Genomic DNA, 23,049 nt, shown 5'->3' on the forward strand with positions numbered 1-23,049 from the left:
TAAGGCCTGAATACCACGGTCATGATAAATACATAGGAGATGATAAACAGTTATGATAAGTGATGTCAGCTTAGCGTAACATAAAGGTTAGCTACTCTCTCAAGTGATGTCCTCTGTCGTGTCTGCAGGTCCACAAGGTCTGAAGGGAGAGAAAGGTGACAAGGGTGTAGGGGAGATGGGTGACAGTGGACCCCCAGGAGCACCAGGTAAGACGCCACATCAGCCTGTTGAAATATTTAACTCTCCACTATCCTGCCAAAGCTTCATTAAGTTAGATCTTTCAACTGCTCTGCTCTTTTATAATCACTGTGTATCCAGTGCTTCAGTGATGTTCTCTGTCCCTTCATCCCCCTGCCCCAGGTGTCCCGGGCCCCCCAGGCTATGGCAAGATGGGCCCCAGCGGCCCCGTGGGTCAGCAGGGGGTCCCTGGAGTCTCAGGAACCCCTGGACAGCCGGGCCAGAAGGGCAGGGAGGGCCGGTGTAACCCCTCTGACTGTATGAGCCAACCAATAGAGTGGAACCCTAAGGGCCCTCCCGTCAAGGGCCCATACTAGAGAGAGAGCTTATTGAAGAGGAGAGGAGATACAGAGAGAGAAGATGGAGAGATAGAAGAAACCAACCCAAAGACCAGAAGGCACTAGAGACAGAAGTGGAGGGGTAAAGAGAGAGAGAAGAGAAAACAAAAGACCAGTCAATCAACAGAAATCATCAGGAAACAAGTGAATACTGAGGCACCCATCCCTAATTCATCAAAGTGTTTGCTACTCTCTGTCTTATCGGTTCTGTTCATTCCTTCAACATTTCCCAACTTTAGCTGTCATTTCATTCTAAAAGATATACATGCTTAGTTTGATAATACCAGCAAGAGCAAATCCAGCCTTCAAAAAACTACCTGCAAACTCTTCCTCATCATCACTATCACCCTCATCTTCATTCTGATTATAAAACGTGCCCGTTGGGAGTTTTAGACAGCTGCTTTGTGCTGTTCTGCTTTGATCTTGCTTCTCTCTAGCAATAGAAACAGAATGAATAGAACTGACATGGCACTCCCATTCCAAATGTTCTTTATTCTTTATGCATGCTATGTTGTTTATGTGATTTCTATGCTTGAATATACACCATCACTTGAATGATGTCTGATGCTTTAACAGATCTGTACACTATATAATGGCCTTCTCACCTTCTCTTCCCTGTTTGTGTGAGAAGAACATAATGTCCACCTTCCCAGAGTGCCTGTTTTGTAAATATTTATATTTATATAATGGCTTTTTATACCTTTTGTATTTTGGAATTGGCGTCAGCATGGCTTACCATGTGTTTGTTATGGTCAACTGTCATGTATCCACTACCAGTGTGTGTTTTTTTAAAAGATTTTAAAGGGAATAATTTGTTCTGTAAAACAAATTATTTATGAGGGAATTGTGCCTTTTGTATAAAAGCAGATTGGATTTATATATGGTGGTATTATTATGCTTTGGAAGGTATTTTCATGCGTGTCTTATAAAGTATAGGACGTCATGTTCAATGGTAGTATTTTCAAAACTGCCTCAAAAATCACTTTTCTTGTTATATAGCAATCTATTACCACACTACCAAGCTTATTTTTCACAACAGATGAACTTGAAAGGGAGCATTTGCTCCTCGAGTACACTACTGGTGTACCGAGGATTTTCAGAAGTCCTGGTTGAAAGATTCCCAGAATCAGGAGGGATACGCAGGAAATCTGTGGATGTTCCAAACAGAATTTCTGGAAACTTGGTGATTTTGGGAAAGTTCCCCTAATTTAGCGATTCTAAGCAGAAGTACATTCTTTATGACCACTAACAGTTTTCAATGTCATTATTAAACATAAGAGAAAAAAGTTGAATATCCATATTCACTTATACCATCACTGTGCCAACCAGCTTCTTCCTGTATCCATTACTAACAGGAAGCACAACTTGTATGTCTCCTGCCTTGTATGTTGTGTTGTTTTTTAGTTTGACCTGTCATATATACACTACAGGGTGTCACCAACCGCTAGCTATGTCATGGATATCAACAGGTTTTGAATCATATAGATGTTCTGAGTTGTTATTGGAGTTTTTTCCTGAACATGTGACCTGTCCAGAGTATTTCCTGGTCAGGACTACTGACCCTAGATATAGTAAATACCCAGACAATAACATATCTCCCCTCTTCATTCCTAGCTTTTACAAACATCTTGTTAAAACAACAGCACTGTTTCCCTGCTATTCTCAGTAGATCTGATTGTTTCTATGTTACCGGTACTTTTTATTAAGCCATCATGTGTAAAGAGATGTTTTTTTTTATGGAAACTTTTCTGAAAAAGCTAATAAATTTTGCAAAGCAGACATGTTGTTGATCAACAGATCAGACACATCCAAGTATATAACTTGACTAGTTCACTGTGGTGTTGCCATACCATCAATGTGCACAGTGTCTTTCCTTGGAATGCCTTTCCTTGGTTCTCTGATTGAAAGCATACTAAGGATAAAACGTTAACTAGCACTTTATTTAAATGATTCTGCTTTTCAAGTAAGCAGATTGCTAGAGCTGTTACTGTATAAACTCCAAGCCACCTGCAAGAGACTATTATGTTAATGAGTCCAAGTAGAATATCTTTCACAAAAGCTTGACTTCTGCAGCTTTGAGAGCGTGAGCTGGTCACAGTTGGATAGGGGTGGATAAACAGCAAAGGATAGAGCAGTCCAACTAAAGAACGCCATGGGACTAGAACTGGGCTGTGTTGGCCCACACTTAACATGTTATAGGCCTTATCCCAGAATACCTTCCACTGGGATAATGTGGTGTGTGTCATTATCCTCTAGTCTAGGCAGACTACATGCAGCACCTCAACACTTCACTTTTTGCATTTTCTTGGAAAACAGTTGGCAGCCAACTTAGCAGCACTGACTGGACTGGAGTTTCACAGGAAGACAGAGAAAGTCTAGACTCTTCCTGTTAAACCATCTCTAAACCCACTGGAATAATGACCATGTCATTTTAGTACAATAATTGTTTCTATTCAAAGATCCAACGGTTCCCACATGGTAGGGAAGAACAGTCAGGTTTTACAAAACTTTATTTTTTATTGTTTTGGAATTGGTTGACCTGAACAACCAGGGAAAAAAAGAAATGAAACGTCTTTACAGATGAATCATATAAAGAACAATAAATAGATAGTTTCTGTTAATGAAAATAATATGTCCTAGTTGTTAGAATGTTGACATTGATTGACTCTGTGGAAGTTAGTTGACAGTGGCATAGAAAGATTGATAACTGTAACTGATCTGTTTGGAAAAGCAGTCATTTGAACTTTTAAACTTTATTGCTGATTAGGTTCATTAATACAGGGGTTGTTTTGGTTGGATCATATTCTAACCCACCCTCTTTTTTCTCTACATAAAATCAACAAACATTTACAAAGATGTACAGCACTGAATTATGGGAAATAGATGGGAGTGCCCATCAGGATGTGCTGTTGCCAGGCAACTAGAGGAAGAGATCAAGGCAAAATAAATCATTTTTTCTAAAATGAGGCAAAGGTAGAAAGTGGCGGCAATGTACATGTGAGATAAAAAAGGGTTTTCACTATTTCACTCAAGCATACAGGCGAGGAGTTTAGCAATACATCTTACAACGGTACAGTATGGAGTGTGGATTTTGATCTAATCTTTTATTGGTAGTTTTGTGCACACTTGTAAGCCACTTGTTGTTTGGTGGGGGGTGGAGGGGGTCATATGCTTGCCTTTTCTGCTTCAAAACATATTTCAAAATTAATATTTCAGGTATAAAACAATAGCATTTAAAGTGACCACGGTATATAAAATAAAAAAGCACCAATCACTAGACACAAAGTCTATCTCTAGTCCTCCCAGTCCAGGGGCTACGGCTGCTGCTGATGACATTATCAATGACGTCACTGGATAGGATTCTGATGTCACTACGTCTCTCCCATGACGCGTTCAAGACAACAAGGAACCCCCCAAAAAATCATGATGTCAGTGATCTTCAGGTTGGAAAGTTGAAGCTCTAGAAAGAGGCCTGAGAATTTCGAGTTGGATGTCCGTTCAAAACTATTTTTTCCAGTCGGAGCTCGTTTTTTTTCTGAGTTCCCAGATGTCTTGAACGCACTGAAGTCGGAAGTCGGAGATTTCAGAGTTCTGAGCACCCAGTTGTTTTGAACGCGGCATCATTCTCTTTCCCTCTGTGGTGGGGGGTGGGGCAGTTGGACGTGACTGACATTGACATCAGCCAATCCCGAGCCAGAGATTGTAAATTCAGAGGGGTATTATTGGCTGTGAGTGGCTGTCCTCATGGTGATTAGATGGGCATGGTGTACGTTGCAAACAGTCTCCAAACAGTTAAACTGAAGGTTGTCAGTTTAGGGGTCAGAGGGGCAATGTCAGTCACGATAGTATTGCCCCCACTCCTTGTTCTCGTTGGTATCCAATAAAGAAGAGTTCTCTCCCTCTCTCCTCTCTCCCTGCTTCTCTCTCTCTCTCTCTTCTCTCTCTCTTTCGCCCTGGTGTTGTGGGGCTCTTGATGGAGAGGTCTCAGGTTAGACTCCGGGGCCCTTGACCCTGGCGGAGTCCTGTAGTCTGGGGGAGGTGTAGGCCGAGGCAGCTAGGCAGGCTGCAGCCTCACAGAACCCTGGAAGACCAGTGGGGCCCGCCTTACCAGGACGACCAGCCTCTCCTGCCGAGCCCTGGGGGCCTCGCTCACCAGGCTTACCATTTCGAGCCACGCCGTCAATACCAGGGGGACCTGAGGAGGAAGAGTTTTTAAAGTTTTAGTTTGACACTATGACTTCCTGAGGTAAGTTGATACACTTTTTATTGTAATATTTTTTGTAATTATTTTGTACAATAAACTAAAACATACATAGACAAAAACAATAGACAATTTAACATTTACATACATACATTTCCACAAACATAATATCACACTTGCTCAGACCCACATGTTCCCACCGTATCAACACCCATTGCTGTTCCTAATGCTTGTAAGACTCTGCCCCATATAACTTCAAATGGTATTATATTGTTTCTGTCTGTAGCCAGATTTGTTTTCAATATTTAAATAATAAAGCATGCCATGTCATGAAATATGCAGATAGATGTATTAAAAGTAAACTTACATTGTAAAACTTCAGACTGCCAGCGCAGCTTTTTAACTCTGCCCAGAACTTTTGGACTTTATAGCACTCCCAGAAGGCATGAATTATTGAGTCATTGTTAGTTTTACACTAAAGACATGACTCTGCAGTTGTAGTGTAGAATTTGTTAATTTTGTTTTTTTGTATAATAAATTCTATACATTTAGATTAGTTTATACTGGATTAAGAGTACAGTTTTGTTAACTGTAATTTTGTTCATTATGTTCCAACACTCCCTCCATCTTATGCCAATATCCATTATTAATTATTGGTTCCAATAGTTTATATTTATTTCTAACAGATTGTCATTGTGATATACTCTCTGCAAGGTGTTGTATATCTTACCTATCATATGAGCATCTGTTTCTGACTCAAACAGGATTTCCTCAACATTGCTCTGATGTCCAAAAGTGTTCAGGTCAATATTTTGTGATATAAAACTTTTAAGTTGCATTTTTTTTATATAACATTCATTTAAATAGGCAAGTCAGTTAAGAACAAATTCTTATTTTACAATGACGGCCTACCCCGGCCAAGCCCTCCTCTAACCCGGACAACTGTGCACCGCCCTATGGGACTCCTGATCACCGCCGATTGTGCTACAGCCCGGGATCAAACCAAGGTCTGTAGTGACGCCTCTAGCACTGACATGCAGTGCCTTAGACCAATGCGCCACTTCGGAGCCCAATATAGTATTTGAAAATGTCTACATTAATCAGTCCAAAATAGTTTTTCATTCTGTCATTGAAATAATTGTATTTCCTATTACTCTGTCATTTACAGTTTCTATGCCTTTGGTTTTCCATGTGGGTCAATTTATCGGTGAAGCTTTTGAAGGATTGTTCCATAGGGGTGTGTTTTTAGGGAGATATGTTGGTTATTGTAGAATTAATTTCATTTTCTTTAACCTGTCTGGGCAAGGGGGCAGTATTTGCACGGCCGGATAAAAAAACATACCCGATTTAATCTGGTTACTACTCCTGCCCAGAAACTAGAATATGCATATAATTAGTAGATATGGAAAGATAGCATTTATAGCATTTTTGAGGTATTTGTATTTCGCGCCACGCGATTCCACTGGCTGTTGACTAGGGTGGGACGCAAACGTCCCACCTAGCCCAGGGAGGTTAATGCTTTTGTAGTGTTCTTAACTATGAAGTTGTTAATGTTCTTAGCTCCATCTGTCACGTCCTGACCATGGTAAGCTGTTATTTTCTATGGTAGAGTAGGTCAGGGCGTGACAGGGGGGTTTTCTAGTTTGTGTTTTTCTATGTTTAAAAAGATTCTAGGGATGAGCATACACATCTTCATTATGTACCCATTGTTCCAGTTTAGTGCATTTAACTAAATGTCGCAAGTAAAAGCCTTGGGTGGCGAGTTTATACAGTTCCATGTCTGGAAGGTTAACTTTCCTATTTATTCTACAAGTTTTATTTTCCCATATGAAGTCTGTTATGTTATGTCCGAGAATACTTTTTTAAAGAATGTCTTTAATGGGGTAATTGATGTTACCGAAATAAAATATAAAAACTTTGGGACCCTTGCCATTCTAAATAGGTTTATTCTACCTATAAGATTAATGGGAGAATGTTCATATTCATTAGATGCGCTTTAATTTTGTTGAGTAATGGGATAAAGTTATCTTTATATATTTGTTGTTTTTTGTCACTTATTAAGCATCATAAGTATTTTATATTTTTTGGGTCTACTTAAAGGATTGCTGTAGATCATGAGTTATTATATTTATTTTTCCTATTGCCATTATTTCAGTTTTTTCCACTTTCATTTTATATCCTGAGACTTCAGAGTATTCCACAAAATGTTTTTAACAAGGGCAGCATTGAGTTTCAATATTAGTCAGGTACAGCATACCAGAAGATCATCGTCAAATCAGTTTAATTTATATTCATGTTTATCAACACTAATACCTGTTACGTTTGTGTCCTGTCTAATTCTTTCTGCCAGCAGTTCAATTGCCAGTGCAAACTGGAGGGGGAGATAGGACATCCCTGTCCTGTGCCCCTTTTTAAAGACATTTCATCAGCTAATGTATTATTTGTGCATATCTTTGCTTCATGACATTTATATAATATTTGTATGGAATGTATTATTTTAGCTGGAAAGTTGAATGCTTCCAAAGGTCTAAATAGAAAGGGCCGCTCTAGACGGTCAACAGCCTTTTCATCATCAACAGCCATTATTGGCAAATCAACGTCATTTTTTGTGTTTTGTATTATTCTGAAACATGCTCTTGTGTTTGTTTGTGTCTATTTTTAATAAACCCTGTTTGATTAATATGTATCAAGTCTGGTAAGACTTTTGCCATTCTGTTGCTTTTGAGGTTTGTTATTATTTTATTGTCCCGCTTTCTAAAATGTATGGGTCTGTAATCTGCAGGGGACTCTCCAGATTTTCCTCGTTTTAATATGACTGAAATAACAGTTTGATACATGGAACTCGGAAGCATAGAATTGAATGACGTTTGGTATCATTGGAATAAATAGGGGCATTACTTTGTCCCAGAATATAAAATACAATTCTATATGAAAGCCGTTCTTCCCTGGTGCATTTCTCCGAGGGAATGTTTAAACAGTGTCTAATATTTATTTTTGTGTGATTTCAATTTATTCTTTATGCTATAGTATGCTTTATTTCAGTTTAACCTGTAGTTGTTGGCTCTTCAAAAGTAAAATATTATATTCCTGCTTAAGTTCAGAAATGTAATTTTCTTCTTTACCTAGTAAATTTTTTATTGGCTTTTTCTAAGATAGAAATGAAAATCGAAGAATAATTCATTACTAACTCAGATTGAACTTTTGCATAGTATGAGATTATCGTTCCCCTAATGTACCCCATAAAGCATTCCAAATGATGTTGGGGGACGGCTTTTCTCTGTGCTGTATGTCTACAACTGTTATGGTAAAGTTTTTTTTTACGTATGTAATACATTTCGGGACTTGAAGATGCGCTCTGTTCATTATCCATAATTATTCTCTGACTATAAGTGCATTTTCTGTTGGTGTAATTAAGCATGATACAGGAGAATGATCCGATATCACTATATCATGGATTTTATAACCCAGTATATTGTTGTGAACATTTTTGGAATAAACTTTTATGAAGAGCTTTTTAAACTTTGAGAAGCAAAAGAGTAGTCTTTTTTGTAGTTGGGGATAATAATCTCCAGGTGCCTGTAAAATATTTGTAGTAATGAACACTCTTTGGAAGTTACTTGAATTTCCATGTGCTTTTTTGTTGCTATGCCTGTCTAACTGGCTGAATGCTTGATTCACGTCATCTGCTAAAATAATAGTTCCTGTCTGGGTTTGATACAGTGCATTCAGAAAGTATTCAGACCTCTTGGCTTTTTCCACATTTTGTTACGTTACATCCTTATTCTAAAATGGATTCAATAATTTTTCCCTCATCAATCTACACACAATACCCCATAATGACAAAACAAAAACAGGTTTTCAGGAAATTTAGCAAAAAAAATAAACAAAAGCTGAAGTATAACATTTACATAAGTATTCGAACCCTTTACTCGGTAGTTTGTTGAAGCACCTTTGGCAGCGATTTCAGCCTTGAGGCTTCTTGGGTATGATGCTACAAGCTTGGCACACCTGTATTTGGGGAGTTTCTCCCATTGTTCTCTGCAGATCCTCTCAAGGTCTGTCAGGTTGGATGGGGAGTGTTGCCGCACAACTATTTTCAGGTCTCTCCAGAGATGTTCAACTGGGTTCAAGTCCGGGCTCTGGCTGGGCCATTCAAGGACATTCAGAGACTTGTCCCGAAGCCACTCCTGCGTTGTCTTGGCTCTGTGCTTACGGTTGTTGTCCTGTTGGAAGGTGAACCTTCACCCCAGTCTGAGCCCCTGAACGCTCTGGAGCAAGACCCTGCCACTGAAATACATCCCCACAGCATGATGCTGCCACCACCATGCTTCACTGTAGGGATGGTGCCAGGTTTCCTCCAGACGTGACACTTGGCATTCAGGCCAAAGAGCTCAATATTGGTTTCATCAGACCAGAGAATCTTGTTTCTCATGGTCTGAGAGTCCTTTAGGTGTCCTTTGGCAAACTTCAAGTGGGCTGTCATGTGCCTTTTACTGAGGACTGGCTTCTGTCTGGCCACTCTACCATAAAGGCCTGATTGGTGGAGTGCTGCAGGGATGGTTGTCCTTCTGGAAGGTTCTCCCATCTCCACAGAGGAACTCTAGAGCTCTGTCAGAGTTACAATCGGGTTCTTGGTCACCTCCCTGACCAAGCCCCTTCTCCCCCGATTGCTCAGTTTGGCAAAGGGGGCCAGCTCTAGGAAGAATCTTGGGTGGTTCCAACCTTCTTCCATTTAAGAATGATGGAGGCAACTGTGTTCTTGGGGAACTTCAATGTAGCAGACATTTTTTGGCGTTGTCATTATAGGGCATTGTGTGTAGATTGAGGAAGAAAAAAGTAATTTAATCAATTTTAGAATAAGGCTGTAACGAAACAAAATGTGGAAAAAGTCAACGGCTCTGAATACTTTCCAAATGCACTGTAGCTTCAATTCTATCTAAAAACACTAGGTTTGCCACTGGGGGGGATATACAAGGAAAGTAATGTGTATTTATCCCCATGTAAGGAACAATTCAAAGTTAGAAAACGTACCTCTTGGTCCGTGTGCTGGGATTAAAGTGTGTATTCTTGTTTATCAGGATGCCTACACTTCTGCTGTTACTACAGTAGATGCAGCATAGACCTTTCCAAACCAGCTTCTCTTTAAATATTACATTTCTCCTTTTTTGAAGTGTAGAACTTGCAGGAAAAACACATCACCTGACAATCTCTTTAAATGTTCAAGAACCTGGTGCTTTTTTTTACACATTCCATGTAATCATTTGGATTGTGTTAGCCTTGTATAGAATCAAAGTTAACCTTGTCTGTTCTGTCCTTCTTTGAAGAATCAGATAAAACCTTTTAGCAGACACGTCATATGAGGGCGGTTGACATCCGATGGATATGGAAAAGTCCTAGTGTGAATACATAGTTATTGTATAGATTACATATATGAAACATGAGAACATGTAGGAACATTTAGGCTGAGCAAACATTTAACAGAGAACACACATGAAACATAAAGCAAGTACTTATTTGTACTTTGAGGCACTGTGCCTTTTTAGGGCTTTTAGCTCCTACTCTTCCCCTAATATACCACAAATCTGTGGATTATATCATAAATACATTGAAGAAAGACTGCGGTCAGTTTGTAATACCTTGTGAATTAAATTAAGTATAGTGGCTGGTGGGGCTCTACTTGGGGAGAGTGGGTCCACCGAGAGACCGAAGTGAGATGAGTGGAGACACCACACATACTTCAGGGAAGTGTCTGATGCCCTGCCACCTCCCCCGTCCTGATCCATCGGACAGAGCCAATCTCCCACCAATAACCATCATTGGGTCTTAACCATAATGGCAAACAAGGAATAATAAAGACTTGACATCCTCTCCTAATTTGGCCAGAACTCTTATTCATTTTAGAGCATTTTACTGCCTCTGATCTGGCGGACTTACTAAACACAAATTATTTGTTTTAAAATGAAGTCTGAGTGTTGGAATGTGCCCCTGGCTATCCGTAATTAATAAAACACAAAACTGGTGTCATCTGGTTTGCTTAATATAAGGAATTTGAAATGATTTATACTTTTACTTATTTTAGCAATTACATTTACTTGTGATACTTAAGTATATTTAAAACCAAATACTTTTAGACTTTTACTCAAGTAGTATTTTACTGGGTGACTTTCACTTTTACTTGAGTTATTTTCTGTTAAGGTATCTTTACTTTTACTCAAGTATGACAATTGGGTATTTTTTCCACACCCACACACACATCCATAGAACAGTGATTGACATAAAGTACGCGCTATATTTCCCCCTTTGTACTGTCTTTCAGTGTCCATGTAGCCCATTGGCATTGGCTACTTCTATCATTACTTCACAGAGAAGAACAGCTTCTTGAGGAAAGTAGAGTATAGATTGCATTGGGGGGAGAGGGAAAGAATATTGTTTCAATTTACGATAAGCTGGCCTTTGGCATCACTGTGATTATATATTTTTCCTGCTTTGTGCTCAGTGCAGGTCTCCTCCTTCAACTGGAAAGGTTCGTTGGTACTGATTCATTCCATCCTTTGCAATTTCTTCCATACCTGTTCCTGTATTCAATATTCTCATGTTGTTTCATCTCATTCTGTTTTCTTGCTGGTCCAATTCAACTTCTAGTTTTCAAATGACAAATTTTGTTGTCTTGTTCATTCATGCGCAAACCTTGTATATGCATGTCTGACACAATAGCCTCTACCTTCTTTTCGAGCGAATCTACTTAAAAAAAAAAAGTTTGTAGCAGTTTGTTTGTTTTGGTGAGCATTGAGAGTATTTTAGCTTTGTTTTCCTGGAGATCCTTTAGCTGTTAATTACTCTTGTTTGCGTCTCCAAGTTGCTCCTGATCTTTTCCTCTGGGGGAAGCCATGGCTTGTTGGATTTGTGCAGCCAAGCCGCTTTACCAACTGATTGGTTCGCTGTCGTACATAACTGACTGCTCACTCTCTTACAGTTGCTGGGGATATATTGATTAAGCAATTTTAACAGGCTTAATTTAAGCTTTGTTGTCTGGTTTTTACATACTGTATAACCACAGTCTCTACATACTGTATAACCACAGTTTCTACATACTGTATAACCACAGTTTCTACATACTGTATAACCACAGTTTCTACATACTGTATAACCACAGTCTCTACATACTGTATAACCACAGTTTCTACATACTGTTTAACCACAGTTTCTACATACTGTATAACCACAGTTTCTACATACTGTATAACCACAGTTTCTAAATACTGTATAACCACAGTCTCTACATACTGTATAACCACAGTTTCTAAATACTGTATAACCACAGTTTCTACATACTGTATAACCACAGTTTCTACATATTGTATAACCACAGTTTTGTCGGTACGAAATAGAGCTACTCACATCCCATGCGTCTTATGGGTACGCGCATGCACCTCCTGCACACCTTTACAGCAACTGGATAGGTGTGTACAGGACAGTCACTGCTGAGTGTGTGTGTGTGTGTGTGTGTGTGTGTGTGTGTGTGTGTGTGTGTGTGTGTGTGTGTGTGTGTGTGTGTGTGTGTGTGTGTGTGTGTGTGTGTGTGTGTGTGTGGTGCTCCTGGGGTCTCACCTGGTATTCCCGGGGGTCCTGGCTGGCCAACATGTGGTTTACCAGGATCTCCTCTGTCTCCCTTCACTCCTCTCTTTCCTGAAAGAGAGAAAGATGGAGGGATGGAGAGGGGCCAGTGGTATTAATCTGTTATATTACTCTTTGAGTGATCAGTGTCTCTTTTTATCTGGAAAGTCATCAATTTCAGTTTCTACCTTTCAGTCCGGTGTTGCCGATCTGTCCGGAGGCTCCAAACATGCCAGGGATGCCGCGGGCGCCAGTGAGGCCGTGTGGGCCCTGAGCACCGGGAGCTCCTGGGGGTCCGGGAGGACCAGGGGGACCCATGACACCGGCTCCACCCAGTACGGCACGCTTAGCGCTCACCGCTACAGCCGCCAGACGCTCTGGAGGAGGAGGATAGAGGATGTATATTAGCTATAGTACGTATGCAGTCAATGTTTTACCTGGATACAGTAGACTCAAGTAGATTTATAATGTTGTGATCTCTTACCTTGCAGCATCTTCAGAACCACCTCAATGATGTGCTGGTCTGATGCATCCCGTCCCTGTAGAGGAGCAAGGAGAGGGAGAGAGAGGGAAAGATGGATGATATGATAGTAGATGTAAGATGGAGGAAAGGAATATAGAGGAGAGGAAGGAAAAAACCAACCAATCATCAAGCAGTCAGTCAGTCAGTCAGTCAGTCAGTCAGTCAGTCAGTCAGTCAGTCACTAGCATTCTCTATTGAGTGTAACCACACCACTATCTCACTAATCTGTGTTGTTATGTCAAAGCTGGTTAGGACTCACTGCTGCCCCCACAATGCCTGGCATGCCTGGTACTCCTCTCTCCCCATTGAGGCCGCGAGGCCCGGGCAGTCCTCCTGGTCCCTGGTCTCCTGGTTTGCCTGAGTCTCCTGTGAGGCCATTGAACCCTGTCTCTCCCCTCACTCCTTGCTGTGGAGGAAAGAGTGGCAGATGAGACCCAAAGTGACAACACTGTTTGATAGATTAGCATGAACTAGCTTCAACTAGCTTCAACTAACTTAGAGTTGGTTCAACTAAATTCTACTAGTTTCAAATAGCTTAGACTAGCTTCAACTATCTTCTACTAGCATTGACTAGCTTCAAATAGCATTAACTAGCTTCGACTAGTTTCAACTAGCTTTAACTAGCTTCAACTAGCATTGACTATCTTCAACAGGCTTCCACTAGCTTTGAATAGATTCAGCTAGTTTCAAGTTGCTTATATTAGCTTTGACTAGCTTCAACCAGCTTCAATTCGTTTTGACTATCTTCGACTAGCTTTGACTAGCTTCAGCTAGCTTCCATCTACTATGAATTAAGTGCGATTGGGAGTAACCCCAGTGATGTTCTTACCTGTCCTTTGGGTCCAGGCTCACCACCCAAACCCTGCCGGAGGAGGGAGGACAGACAGACAGACAGACAGACAGACAGACAGACAGACAGACAGACAGACAGACAGACAGACAGACAGACAGACAGACAGACAGACAGAAAGGTCAGTCTAATCCAGTCTGAAATCCTAACTGTGTAATACAGTTAGGAAGGTAGAAGTTTCCCCTTAGACTCAATCTTTCCTCTTCCAGAATATGGCATCCCCCTTTATGATGCCTTTTCTCCCTCGTCCCATCCTGATAAAGCCACTCACCTTCTCTCCTTTCTCCCCAGCCAAGCCTTCTACACCAGGATCACCCTGAAAGAGGAGAGAGTGAGAGAAAAGAATTATTGATCATCGGCTATTACAAAGATTGCCTATTCCAATTGCATCATACAGGAGTCATTATGGATACTTCATTATGCGGCTATGGCATTGGTTTAAATCACAGGCTTATTGCTACTCACAAAGTCTCCCTTCGCCCCAACTTTTCCTTGGAATCCCTGTGTAAAGAAAAATTAGTCACACAGTAAATACAGTCAAATACATAATACATTATAATAAAGAGCAAGGCCAATATATTGATCCAGCTAAGGACTGCAGGAGACACAGCAGTAAGAAAGATGTAGTTTCATCTAAAGACATGGGAGATGACGACTCTAGTACTATCATTTATATTGCTAAGGCTCTGTGTGGGCCAACGGCAGCATCTTTATGAGGCTGGAGGATTTGTGGGTCAGCACTGCCACCAACAGGCAATTTGGGTAACTGCATGATCACATGTGTATGATATCGACAGGAATGCATCCTCATTGTGGCTTCGACGTTCATCATTAAAACGAACACACACATGCACTCGCACGGACACACACACACACACACACACACACACACACACACACACACACACACACACACACACACACACACACACACACACACACACACACACACAAACAATATGTCTCGATACAGACACATCCGTGAACTCACAGATGCAAGAGCACCACACATATATTTTACACACAGGTGCACACAAAGATTAAGAGTGTTATTCACACACACACACACGAGCGTGCTCACGCACGCACGCACACACACACACACACGCACGCACACGCACACACACACACACACACACACACACACACACACACACACACACACACACACACCTTGTCTCCCTTGGTTCCTGAGATGCCTTGAGCCCCTGGGACGCCCATAGGCCCTCTCATACCCTTGTTGCCCTGCAGACACACAACAACACTTAGATTATTGTCCTGGCTAGATGTGTGTTTACTTGTTATTTTAAAAGTGATCTCCTGTCAGGAACTGAAGTTAGAGAACCACAGATTTAGCCAAAAGTACATGTTTCTGCTGAGATGTGCATAAGTGACTTACAGCCTTGCCGACAATACCCTGTGGCCCTACAGCTCCCCTCTGGCCTCTGTCACCCTGAGGGAGAGAGAACGAGAGAGACAGAGAGAGAGAGAGAGAGAGAGAGAGGGAGAGATAGAGAGTGGGGGGAGAGAGGGGGAGAGAGAGGGGGAGAGAGAGAGACGGAGACAGAGACGGAGAGACAGAGAGACAGAGAGAGAGACAGAGAGAGAGACAGAGAGAGAGACAGAGAGGGGGGGTGAGAATGAGAGGATGTGAAACTCTGAATTAACTTTTATTTAGAAATGTAATGTTTTTGATGGATTCAAAAACTCCATAGCACTTGTTATAGTGATGATGACTTTTTATAGTGATCGGAGAAGATACCTTAGGTCCAGGAACGCCCTCCATACCAGCTTCACCAGGAAGACCAGGCTCACCCTGAGAGAGAAAGAGAGAGAGACCCCAATAACTACCGTGGGATATGCGTCAACAGCAACCTTGGGAAAATCTTCTGCATTATTATTAACAGCAGACTTGTACATTTTATCAGTGAAAACAATGTACTGAGCAAATGCCAAATTGGCTTTTTACCAAATTATCAAATGACAGATCACATATGCACCCTGCACACCCTAACTGACAAACAAACAAACCAAAACAAAGTCTTCTCATGCTTTGTTGACTTCAAAAAAGCCTTTGACTCAATTTCTGCATTACAAATTGATGGGAAGTGGTGTTGGAGAAAAACAAACAACATAAAATCCATGTACACAAACAAGTCCGGGGTTAAAATTTGCAAAAAAACACACATTTCTTTCCACTAGGCCGTGGGGTGAGACAGGGATGCAGCTTAAGCCCCACACTCTTCAACACATATATCAACGAATTGGCGCGGCAGAATAGTCTGCAGCACCCAGCCTCACCCTACTAGAATCTGAAGTCAAATGTCTATTGTTTGCTGCTGATCTGCAGCTTCTGTCCCCAACCAAGGAGGGCCTACAGCAGACCTAGATCTTCTGCACAGGTTATGTCAGACCTGGGCCCTGACAGTAAATCTCAGTAAGAGAAAAATAATGGTGTTCCAAAAAAGGTCCAGTCACCAGGACCGCAAATACAAATTCCATCTAGACACCATTGCCCTAGAGCACACAAAAAAACTATACATACCTTGGCCTAAACATCAGCGCCACAGGTAACTTCCACAAAGCTGTGAACGATCTGAGAGACAAGGCATGAAGGGCCTTCTATGCCATCAAAAGGAACAGAAAATTTGACATACCAATTAGGATCTGGCTAAAAATACTTGAATCAGTCATAGAACCCATTGCCCTTTATGGTTGTGACGTCTGCGGTCCGCTCAACAACCAAGAATTCACAAAATGGACAAACATCAAATTGAGACTTTGCATGCAGATTCTGCAAACACATCCTCTGTGTACAACGTAAAGCACCAAATAATGCATGCAGAGCAGAATTAGGTCGATACCCGCTAATTATCAAAATCCAGAAAAGAGATGTTAAATTCTACAACTACCTAAAAGGAAGCGATTCCCAAACCTTCCACAACAAAGCCATCACCTACAGAGAGACGAACATGGAGAAGAGTCCCTTAAGCAAGCTGGTCCTAGGGCTCTGTTCACAAACACAAACACACCCCACAGAGCCCCAGGACAGCAACACAATTAGACCCAACCAAATCATGAGAAACAAAAAGATAATTACTTGACACATTGGAAATAATTCCCCCAAAAAACAGATCAAATTAGAATGCTACTTTACCCTAAACAGAGAGTACACAGTGGCAGAATACCTGACCACAGTGACTGACCCAAACTTACAGAAATCTTTGACTATGTACAGACTCAGTGAGCATAGCCTTGCTATTGAGAAAGAGGGCAGACCTGGCTCTCAAGAGAAGACAGGCTATGTGCACACTGCCCACAAAATGAGGTGGAAACTGAGCTGCACCTCCTAACCTCCTGCCAAATGTATGACCATATTAGAGACACATATTTCCCTCAGATTACACAGATCCACAAAGCAACACATCTGCCACACTGATCCTCAACACTGGAGCTCCCCAGCGGTGCGTGCTCAGTCCTTTCCTGTACACCTGTTCACCAACGACCGCATGGCCAGGCACGACTCCAACACCATCATTAAGTTTGCAGATGACACAACAGTGGTAGGCCTGATCACCGACAATGACGAGACAGCCTATAGGGAGGAGGTCAGAGACCTGGCCGGGTGGTGCTAGAATAACAACCTATCCCTCAACGTAACCAAGATGAGATTGAAGTCCACAATCATAACCAAGGAGATGATTGTGGACTACATGAAAAAGAGGACCAAGCATGCCCCCATTCTCATCGACGGGGCTGTAGTGGAGCAGGTTGAGAGCTTCAAGTTCCTTGGTGTCCACATCAACAACAAACTAGAACGCTCCAAACACACCAAGACAGTCGTGAAGAGCCTATATACTCAGGAAACTAAAAATATTTGGCATGGGTCCTGAGATCCTCAAACGTTCTACAGCTGCAACATCGAGAGCATCCTGGCTGGTTGCATCACTGCCTGGTACGGCAATTGCTCGGCCTCTGACCGCAAGGCACTACAGAGGTGATAAAGAAATTTATATGTTTAAAGTAATGACTAAAGAATTCCACCCTGAAACATATTTAATGGTGTGAAATGTATTAGAATAATAAGATTATAATCCAATAATGTGTGTTTGGGACAAGTTAAGAGGGAGAAGTGTATGGTTGAGAAAACAGAGGACAACTGAACTACACATGACCTGGTTATAACTCTGAAAAAGTTGACAACAGGAAAGAGGGCCCTTCCAAGGCCTCTCTAATCTAGGGAGGAGAGAAACGGCGAGAAACTGCCAAGGCTGGTAGAAAAGTGATAAAACTGTGTGTGTGTGTGTGTGTGTGTGTGTGTGTGTGTGTGTGTGTGTGTGTGTGTGTGTGTGTGTGTGTGTCTGTGTGTGTGTGTGTGTGTGTGTGTGTGTGTGTGTGTGTGTGTGTGTGTGTGTGTGTGTGTGTGTGTAGGTGGGGGTGGGAGTTATAAAATGACTGTGTTTGCATTTTTGACTTCAGAACGTTCTCTGAATATAGAACTAACCTATTGCAGACTGGGGGCTTTGTCTAATTCTTCATTAACCAGGGTCTTACAAACTTCTGGGAATTGGTCAAAGCTGTAGTGATAGTTGAGTTCAACCATTGGGATAAAAATTCTCATGACAAGAGGGTAGTGCGTACGGCTCAGTACATCACTGGTGCTAAGCTTCCTGCCATCCAGGACCTCTACACCAGGCGGTGTCAGAGGAAGGCCCTAAAAATTGTCAAAGACCCCAGCCACCCCAGTCATAGACTGTTCTCTCCTCTACCACATGGCAAGCAGTACCAGAGTGCCAAGTCTAGGACAAAAAGGCTTCTCAACAGTTTTTACCCCCAAGCCATAAGACTCCTGAACAAGTTATCAAATGGCTACCCGGACTATTTGCAACCCCTCTTTTACGCTGCTACTACTCTCTGTTTATCATATATGCTTAGCCACTTTAACTATACATTCATGTACATACTACCTCAATTGGGCCGACCAACCAGTGCTCCCGCACATTGGCTAACCAGGCTATCTGCATTGTGTCCCGCCACCCGCCACCCACCACCCGCCAACCCCTCTTTTACGCTACTGCTACTCTCTGTTCATCATATATGCATAGTCACTTTAACCATACCTACATGTACATACTACCTCAATAAGCCTGACTAACCGGTGTCTATATGTAGCCTCGCTACTTTATATAGCCTCGCTACTTTATATAGCCTCGCTACTTTATATAGCCTCGCTACTTTATATAGCCTCGCTACTTTATATAGCCTCGCTACTTTATATAGCCTCGCTACTTTTATAGCCTCGCTACTTTATATAGCCTCGCTACTTTATATAGCCTCGCTACTTTATATAGCCTCGCTACTTTATATAGCCTCGCTACTTTATATAGCCTCGCTACTTTATATAGCCTCGCTACTTTATATAGCCTCGCTACTTTATATAGCCTCGCTACTGTTATAGCCTCGCTACTTTTATAGCCTCGCTACTTTATATAGCCTCGCTACTTTATATAGCCTCGCTACTTTATATAGCCTCGCTACTTTATATAGCCTCGCTACTGTACATAGCCTGTCTTTTTACTGTTGTTTTATTTCTTTACTTACCTATTGTTCACCTAATACCTTTTTGCACTATTGGTTAGAGCCTGTAAGTAAGCATTTCACACTGTATTCGGCGCATGTGACAACTTTTATTTGATTTGAATTAGAAAACAAACGCAATTTTTAAACTCCCATATCTACTGGGTGAAATACCACAGTGCGCCATCACAGCAGCAAGATTTGTGACCTGTTGCCACAAGAAAAGGTCAACCAGTGAAGAACAAACACCACTGTTAATACAACCCATATTTATTCTTATTTATTTTCTCTTTTGTACTTTAACCATTTGCACATCATTACAACACTGTATATATACATAATATGACGTTTGAAATGTCTTTATTCTTTTGGAACTTCTGTGAGTCTAAAGTTAACCATTCATTTTTCTTGTTTATTTCACTTTTGTTTATTATCTACTTCAGTTGCTTTGGCAATGTTAACGTATGTTTCCCATGCCAATAAATCCCCTTGAATTAAATTGAATTGAGATAGAGGTTAACAACAGTCACAATAACAATCTGTAGTCTGGTGGGTGGAAAACAAACATACACTACATATGGGCAGGTGGCCTACCTGAGGTCCTGGGGCACCAGACATTCCAACATGACCTCTGGGACCAGGCTCTCCCTGAAAGGAAGTCAATTAAGAACAAATTCTTATTTACAATGATGGCCTAGGAACAGTGGGTTAACTGCCTTGTTCAGGGGCAGAACAACAGATGTTTACCTTGTGTCCAACGCTCTAACCACTAGGCTACCTGCCATTATCAGTTGAGGGAGTAGCTTCCTTTGTCTTAGTTTGTGTTTTAGTTTGTATTGTTCTGAAGCAGTAGGACAAAGGGGGAGACGGTCACAGCCTTACCTTGCCTCCAGGTCCACCCTTGGTTCCGGGGCTGCCAGGCAAACCCTATGAGAGAGACAAGGCCAAAGAGTAGGTCAAAGGTCAAATAAAGGACTTCTAAGTGACCCCTTATTCTATGTTTCTACTTTACAGGTGACTGTCTTAAAGGTTTTCATGTACATGTAGCTAGCTGTGTAGTAAGTATACAGCCTCGTTATCTCACTGATCTGCGTTCACAGGGAGCACCTGGTCTGCCTGGAGACAATGGACAATGTGGTACAAAGGTAAAAGTCACTGCTGTGTGTGTGTGTGTGTGTGTGTGTGTGTGTGTGTGTGTGTGTGTGTGTGTGTGTCTGTGTGCGTGTGTGTTGCTAAGTAGGTGATAAACTAAGTGCCAGTGTTAAAAGTGTGGCTGTGTTAATGTCACAATTTGATAGTGTGTATCATTGAAATCTCTCTCTCTCTCTCTCTCTCTCTCTCTCTCTCTCTCTCTCGCACGCACGCACGCACGCACACACGCACACACACACACCACACAGACACACCACACAGACACCACACACCACACAGACACACACACCACACAGACACACACACCACACAGACACACACACACACACGTGTTATGAGGAATCGCCCACTGGTGGAGAGAAGCAACAATTTCAAGGTGGTTTAAATTCCAAAATGGCTTGAGTCTAAGGGTCAAGCTGGACACTTGCCCAGAAAACACACACACACACACACACACACACACACGTAATTCACAGCAAAACGTTGTTCTTTCTGTTTTTTGGGGTTCTGTGTAGGTGGGGGTGATTTATGGGGGTGAGAAGACTCACCCTTTGCGTGTTCTGGGTAACAATGAGGGTTTAGAGCTTGTTTACATGGACTACCTGAGGTTAATCTCTCTCTCTCTCTTTCTCTCTCTCTCTCACATAATCATAAATAATGATGGGATAATTGTAGTGGATATTAGATGGTGGTCTCTCTCTCTTTCTCTCTTTCTCTCACAAACACACAGCAATGTATGCACACTCACACACGCACACACGCGCGCGCGTACACATACAGTTGATACTAAATGTGTTACTAACTGCTGTTCCCTGGTGACCGGGACCACCAGGCCTCCCAGCCTGCCCTGGGGCACCCTGCAGAGAAAGGAAGAAGAAGAGACTTATCATTATCATCACTATCATCATAACTATCATCAACACCACCATCATCACGATCATCATCATCATCATCATGATTACCATCACTATCATCATAACTATCATCAACACCACCATCATCACGATCATCATCATCATCATCATGATTACCATCACTATCATCAACAGTATCATCATCACTATCATCAACACCATCATCATCATCATCATAATCATTATCATCATTATCATCATTATTATCATCATCAACATCATCATCATCATCATAATCATTATCATCATTATCATCATTATTATCATCATCAACATCATCATCATCATCATCATCACCATGATTACCATCACTATCATCAACAGTATCATCATCACTATCATCAACACCATCATCATCATCATCATAATCATTATCATCATTATCATCATCATCAACATCATCCTCATCATCATCATCACTATTATCAACATCATCATCATCACTATCATCAACATTATCATCATCGCTATTCTCAACATTATCATCATCGCTATCACCACTATCATCATCATCATCATCATCATCAGCATCATCACTATCACCACAATCATCATCATCACCATCATCATCATCATCATCATCATCATCATCATCATCACTATCACCACTATCATCATCATCACTATCATCATTATCATCAACACCACCATCATCACTTGTATCATCATCAACATCATTATCATCATCATCACTATCATTATCATCAACATTATCATCATCATCATCATCATTATCATCAACACCATCATCATTATCATCATCACTTTCATCATTATCATCAACACCACTATCATCATCAACAGTATCATCATCACTATCATCACTATGATAAACAGCATTATCATCATCATCATCCTCACTATCATCATCCCCATCACCATCATCCCCATTAATCCAGGTAGGATCCAGGGACAGGTGCATAGATTAAATATACGCCAGGCCTTACCTTGATTCCAGGGATGCCAGGAGTGCCATCCTTTCCATCGATACCAGGCAGACCCTGAAACACCAGACATGAGTTAACATGATACTGTATGGCTAGCCATATCTCCAACACTGTTATTACTACACAGTAGAGATGTGTGTAGTAACAGAAGATACCAGACCATAGTGTGAACAGTAGACTGTGTTATATCGTAGTAATAGCAGATACCAGACCATAGTGTGAACAGTAGACTGTGTTATATTGTAGTAATAGAAGATAACAGACCACAGTGTGATTATAGAAGTGTGAAGTTAGTTTGTTCACTCACGTTCTCTCCCTTCTTGCCAACAGCGCCTTGTGGGCCCTTGATACCTCGACCACCCTGTAAGAAACATCATTATCTTCATCATCATCATCATCAACAACACCTCTATCATAATCATCATCATCCGTGTGATTAAGTTAGACACTGATGAGAAGATGGATAGCTGTTAAGTAAAATACTCACTAAATCTCCTTTCTCCCCAGCCTCTCCAGGTGGTCCCTGAGGTCCCTCCTCACCCTACAGAGGAGAGACAAACACTTCTGATCAGATTGATCAATTAGACCCATCAACTCACAATGGCAAATATCAGTCTCCTGGATACTTACTGGGGGTCCAGGTTGGCCAACTGGTCCATTGATGCCCTTGTAACCACGAGGGCCCTGCAAGAGACA

General features: G+C 41.5%; 2 protein-coding genes across 2 annotated transcripts in view; one reads left to right on the forward strand and one right to left on the reverse strand.

The window, feature by feature from the left end:
- The window catches only part of col16a1 (collagen, type XVI, alpha 1), a gene marked incomplete in the record, with an annotated part of 122,080 nt that extends 119,726 nt beyond the window's left edge, over nucleotides 1-2,354 (forward strand). Inside the window, 2 exon segments of the mRNA XM_029734638.1 lie at nucleotides 129-206; nucleotides 361-2,354. Of these exon segments, the coding sequence (XP_029590498.1) occupies nucleotides 129-206; nucleotides 361-554 (272 nt within the window).
- Nucleotides 2,355-3,067: 713 nt separating this feature from the next.
- Nucleotides 3,068-23,049, reverse strand: part of LOC115175409 (collagen alpha-2(IX) chain-like) — a 37,912-nt gene continuing 17,930 nt past the window's right edge. The window contains exons 15-32 of the mRNA XM_029734639.1: nucleotides 22,984-23,037; nucleotides 22,841-22,894; nucleotides 22,661-22,714; nucleotides 22,354-22,407; nucleotides 21,296-21,349; nucleotides 20,223-20,267; nucleotides 19,935-19,988; nucleotides 15,526-15,579; nucleotides 15,163-15,216; nucleotides 14,937-15,008; nucleotides 14,229-14,264; nucleotides 14,035-14,079; nucleotides 13,743-13,775; nucleotides 13,173-13,319; nucleotides 12,875-12,929; nucleotides 12,579-12,767; nucleotides 12,385-12,462; nucleotides 3,068-4,770 (exon numbers count right to left, since the gene is read on the reverse strand). Of these exons, the coding sequence (XP_029590499.1) occupies nucleotides 4,565-4,770; nucleotides 12,385-12,462; nucleotides 12,579-12,767; nucleotides 12,875-12,929; nucleotides 13,173-13,319; nucleotides 13,743-13,775; nucleotides 14,035-14,079; nucleotides 14,229-14,264; nucleotides 14,937-15,008; nucleotides 15,163-15,216; nucleotides 15,526-15,579; nucleotides 19,935-19,988; nucleotides 20,223-20,267; nucleotides 21,296-21,349; nucleotides 22,354-22,407; nucleotides 22,661-22,714; nucleotides 22,841-22,894; nucleotides 22,984-23,037 (1,338 nt within the window). The 3' untranslated portion in view covers nucleotides 3,068-4,564. The remainder of the gene's footprint in view (nucleotides 4,771-12,384; nucleotides 12,463-12,578; nucleotides 12,768-12,874; nucleotides 12,930-13,172; nucleotides 13,320-13,742; nucleotides 13,776-14,034; nucleotides 14,080-14,228; nucleotides 14,265-14,936; nucleotides 15,009-15,162; nucleotides 15,217-15,525; nucleotides 15,580-19,934; nucleotides 19,989-20,222; nucleotides 20,268-21,295; nucleotides 21,350-22,353; nucleotides 22,408-22,660; nucleotides 22,715-22,840; nucleotides 22,895-22,983; nucleotides 23,038-23,049) is intronic.

Source organism: Salmo trutta, chromosome 36 (genome assembly GCF_901001165.1).
Source record: "Salmo trutta chromosome 36, fSalTru1.1, whole genome shotgun sequence".
Classification (NCBI taxonomy): Eukaryota; Metazoa; Chordata; class Actinopteri; order Salmoniformes; family Salmonidae; genus Salmo; species Salmo trutta.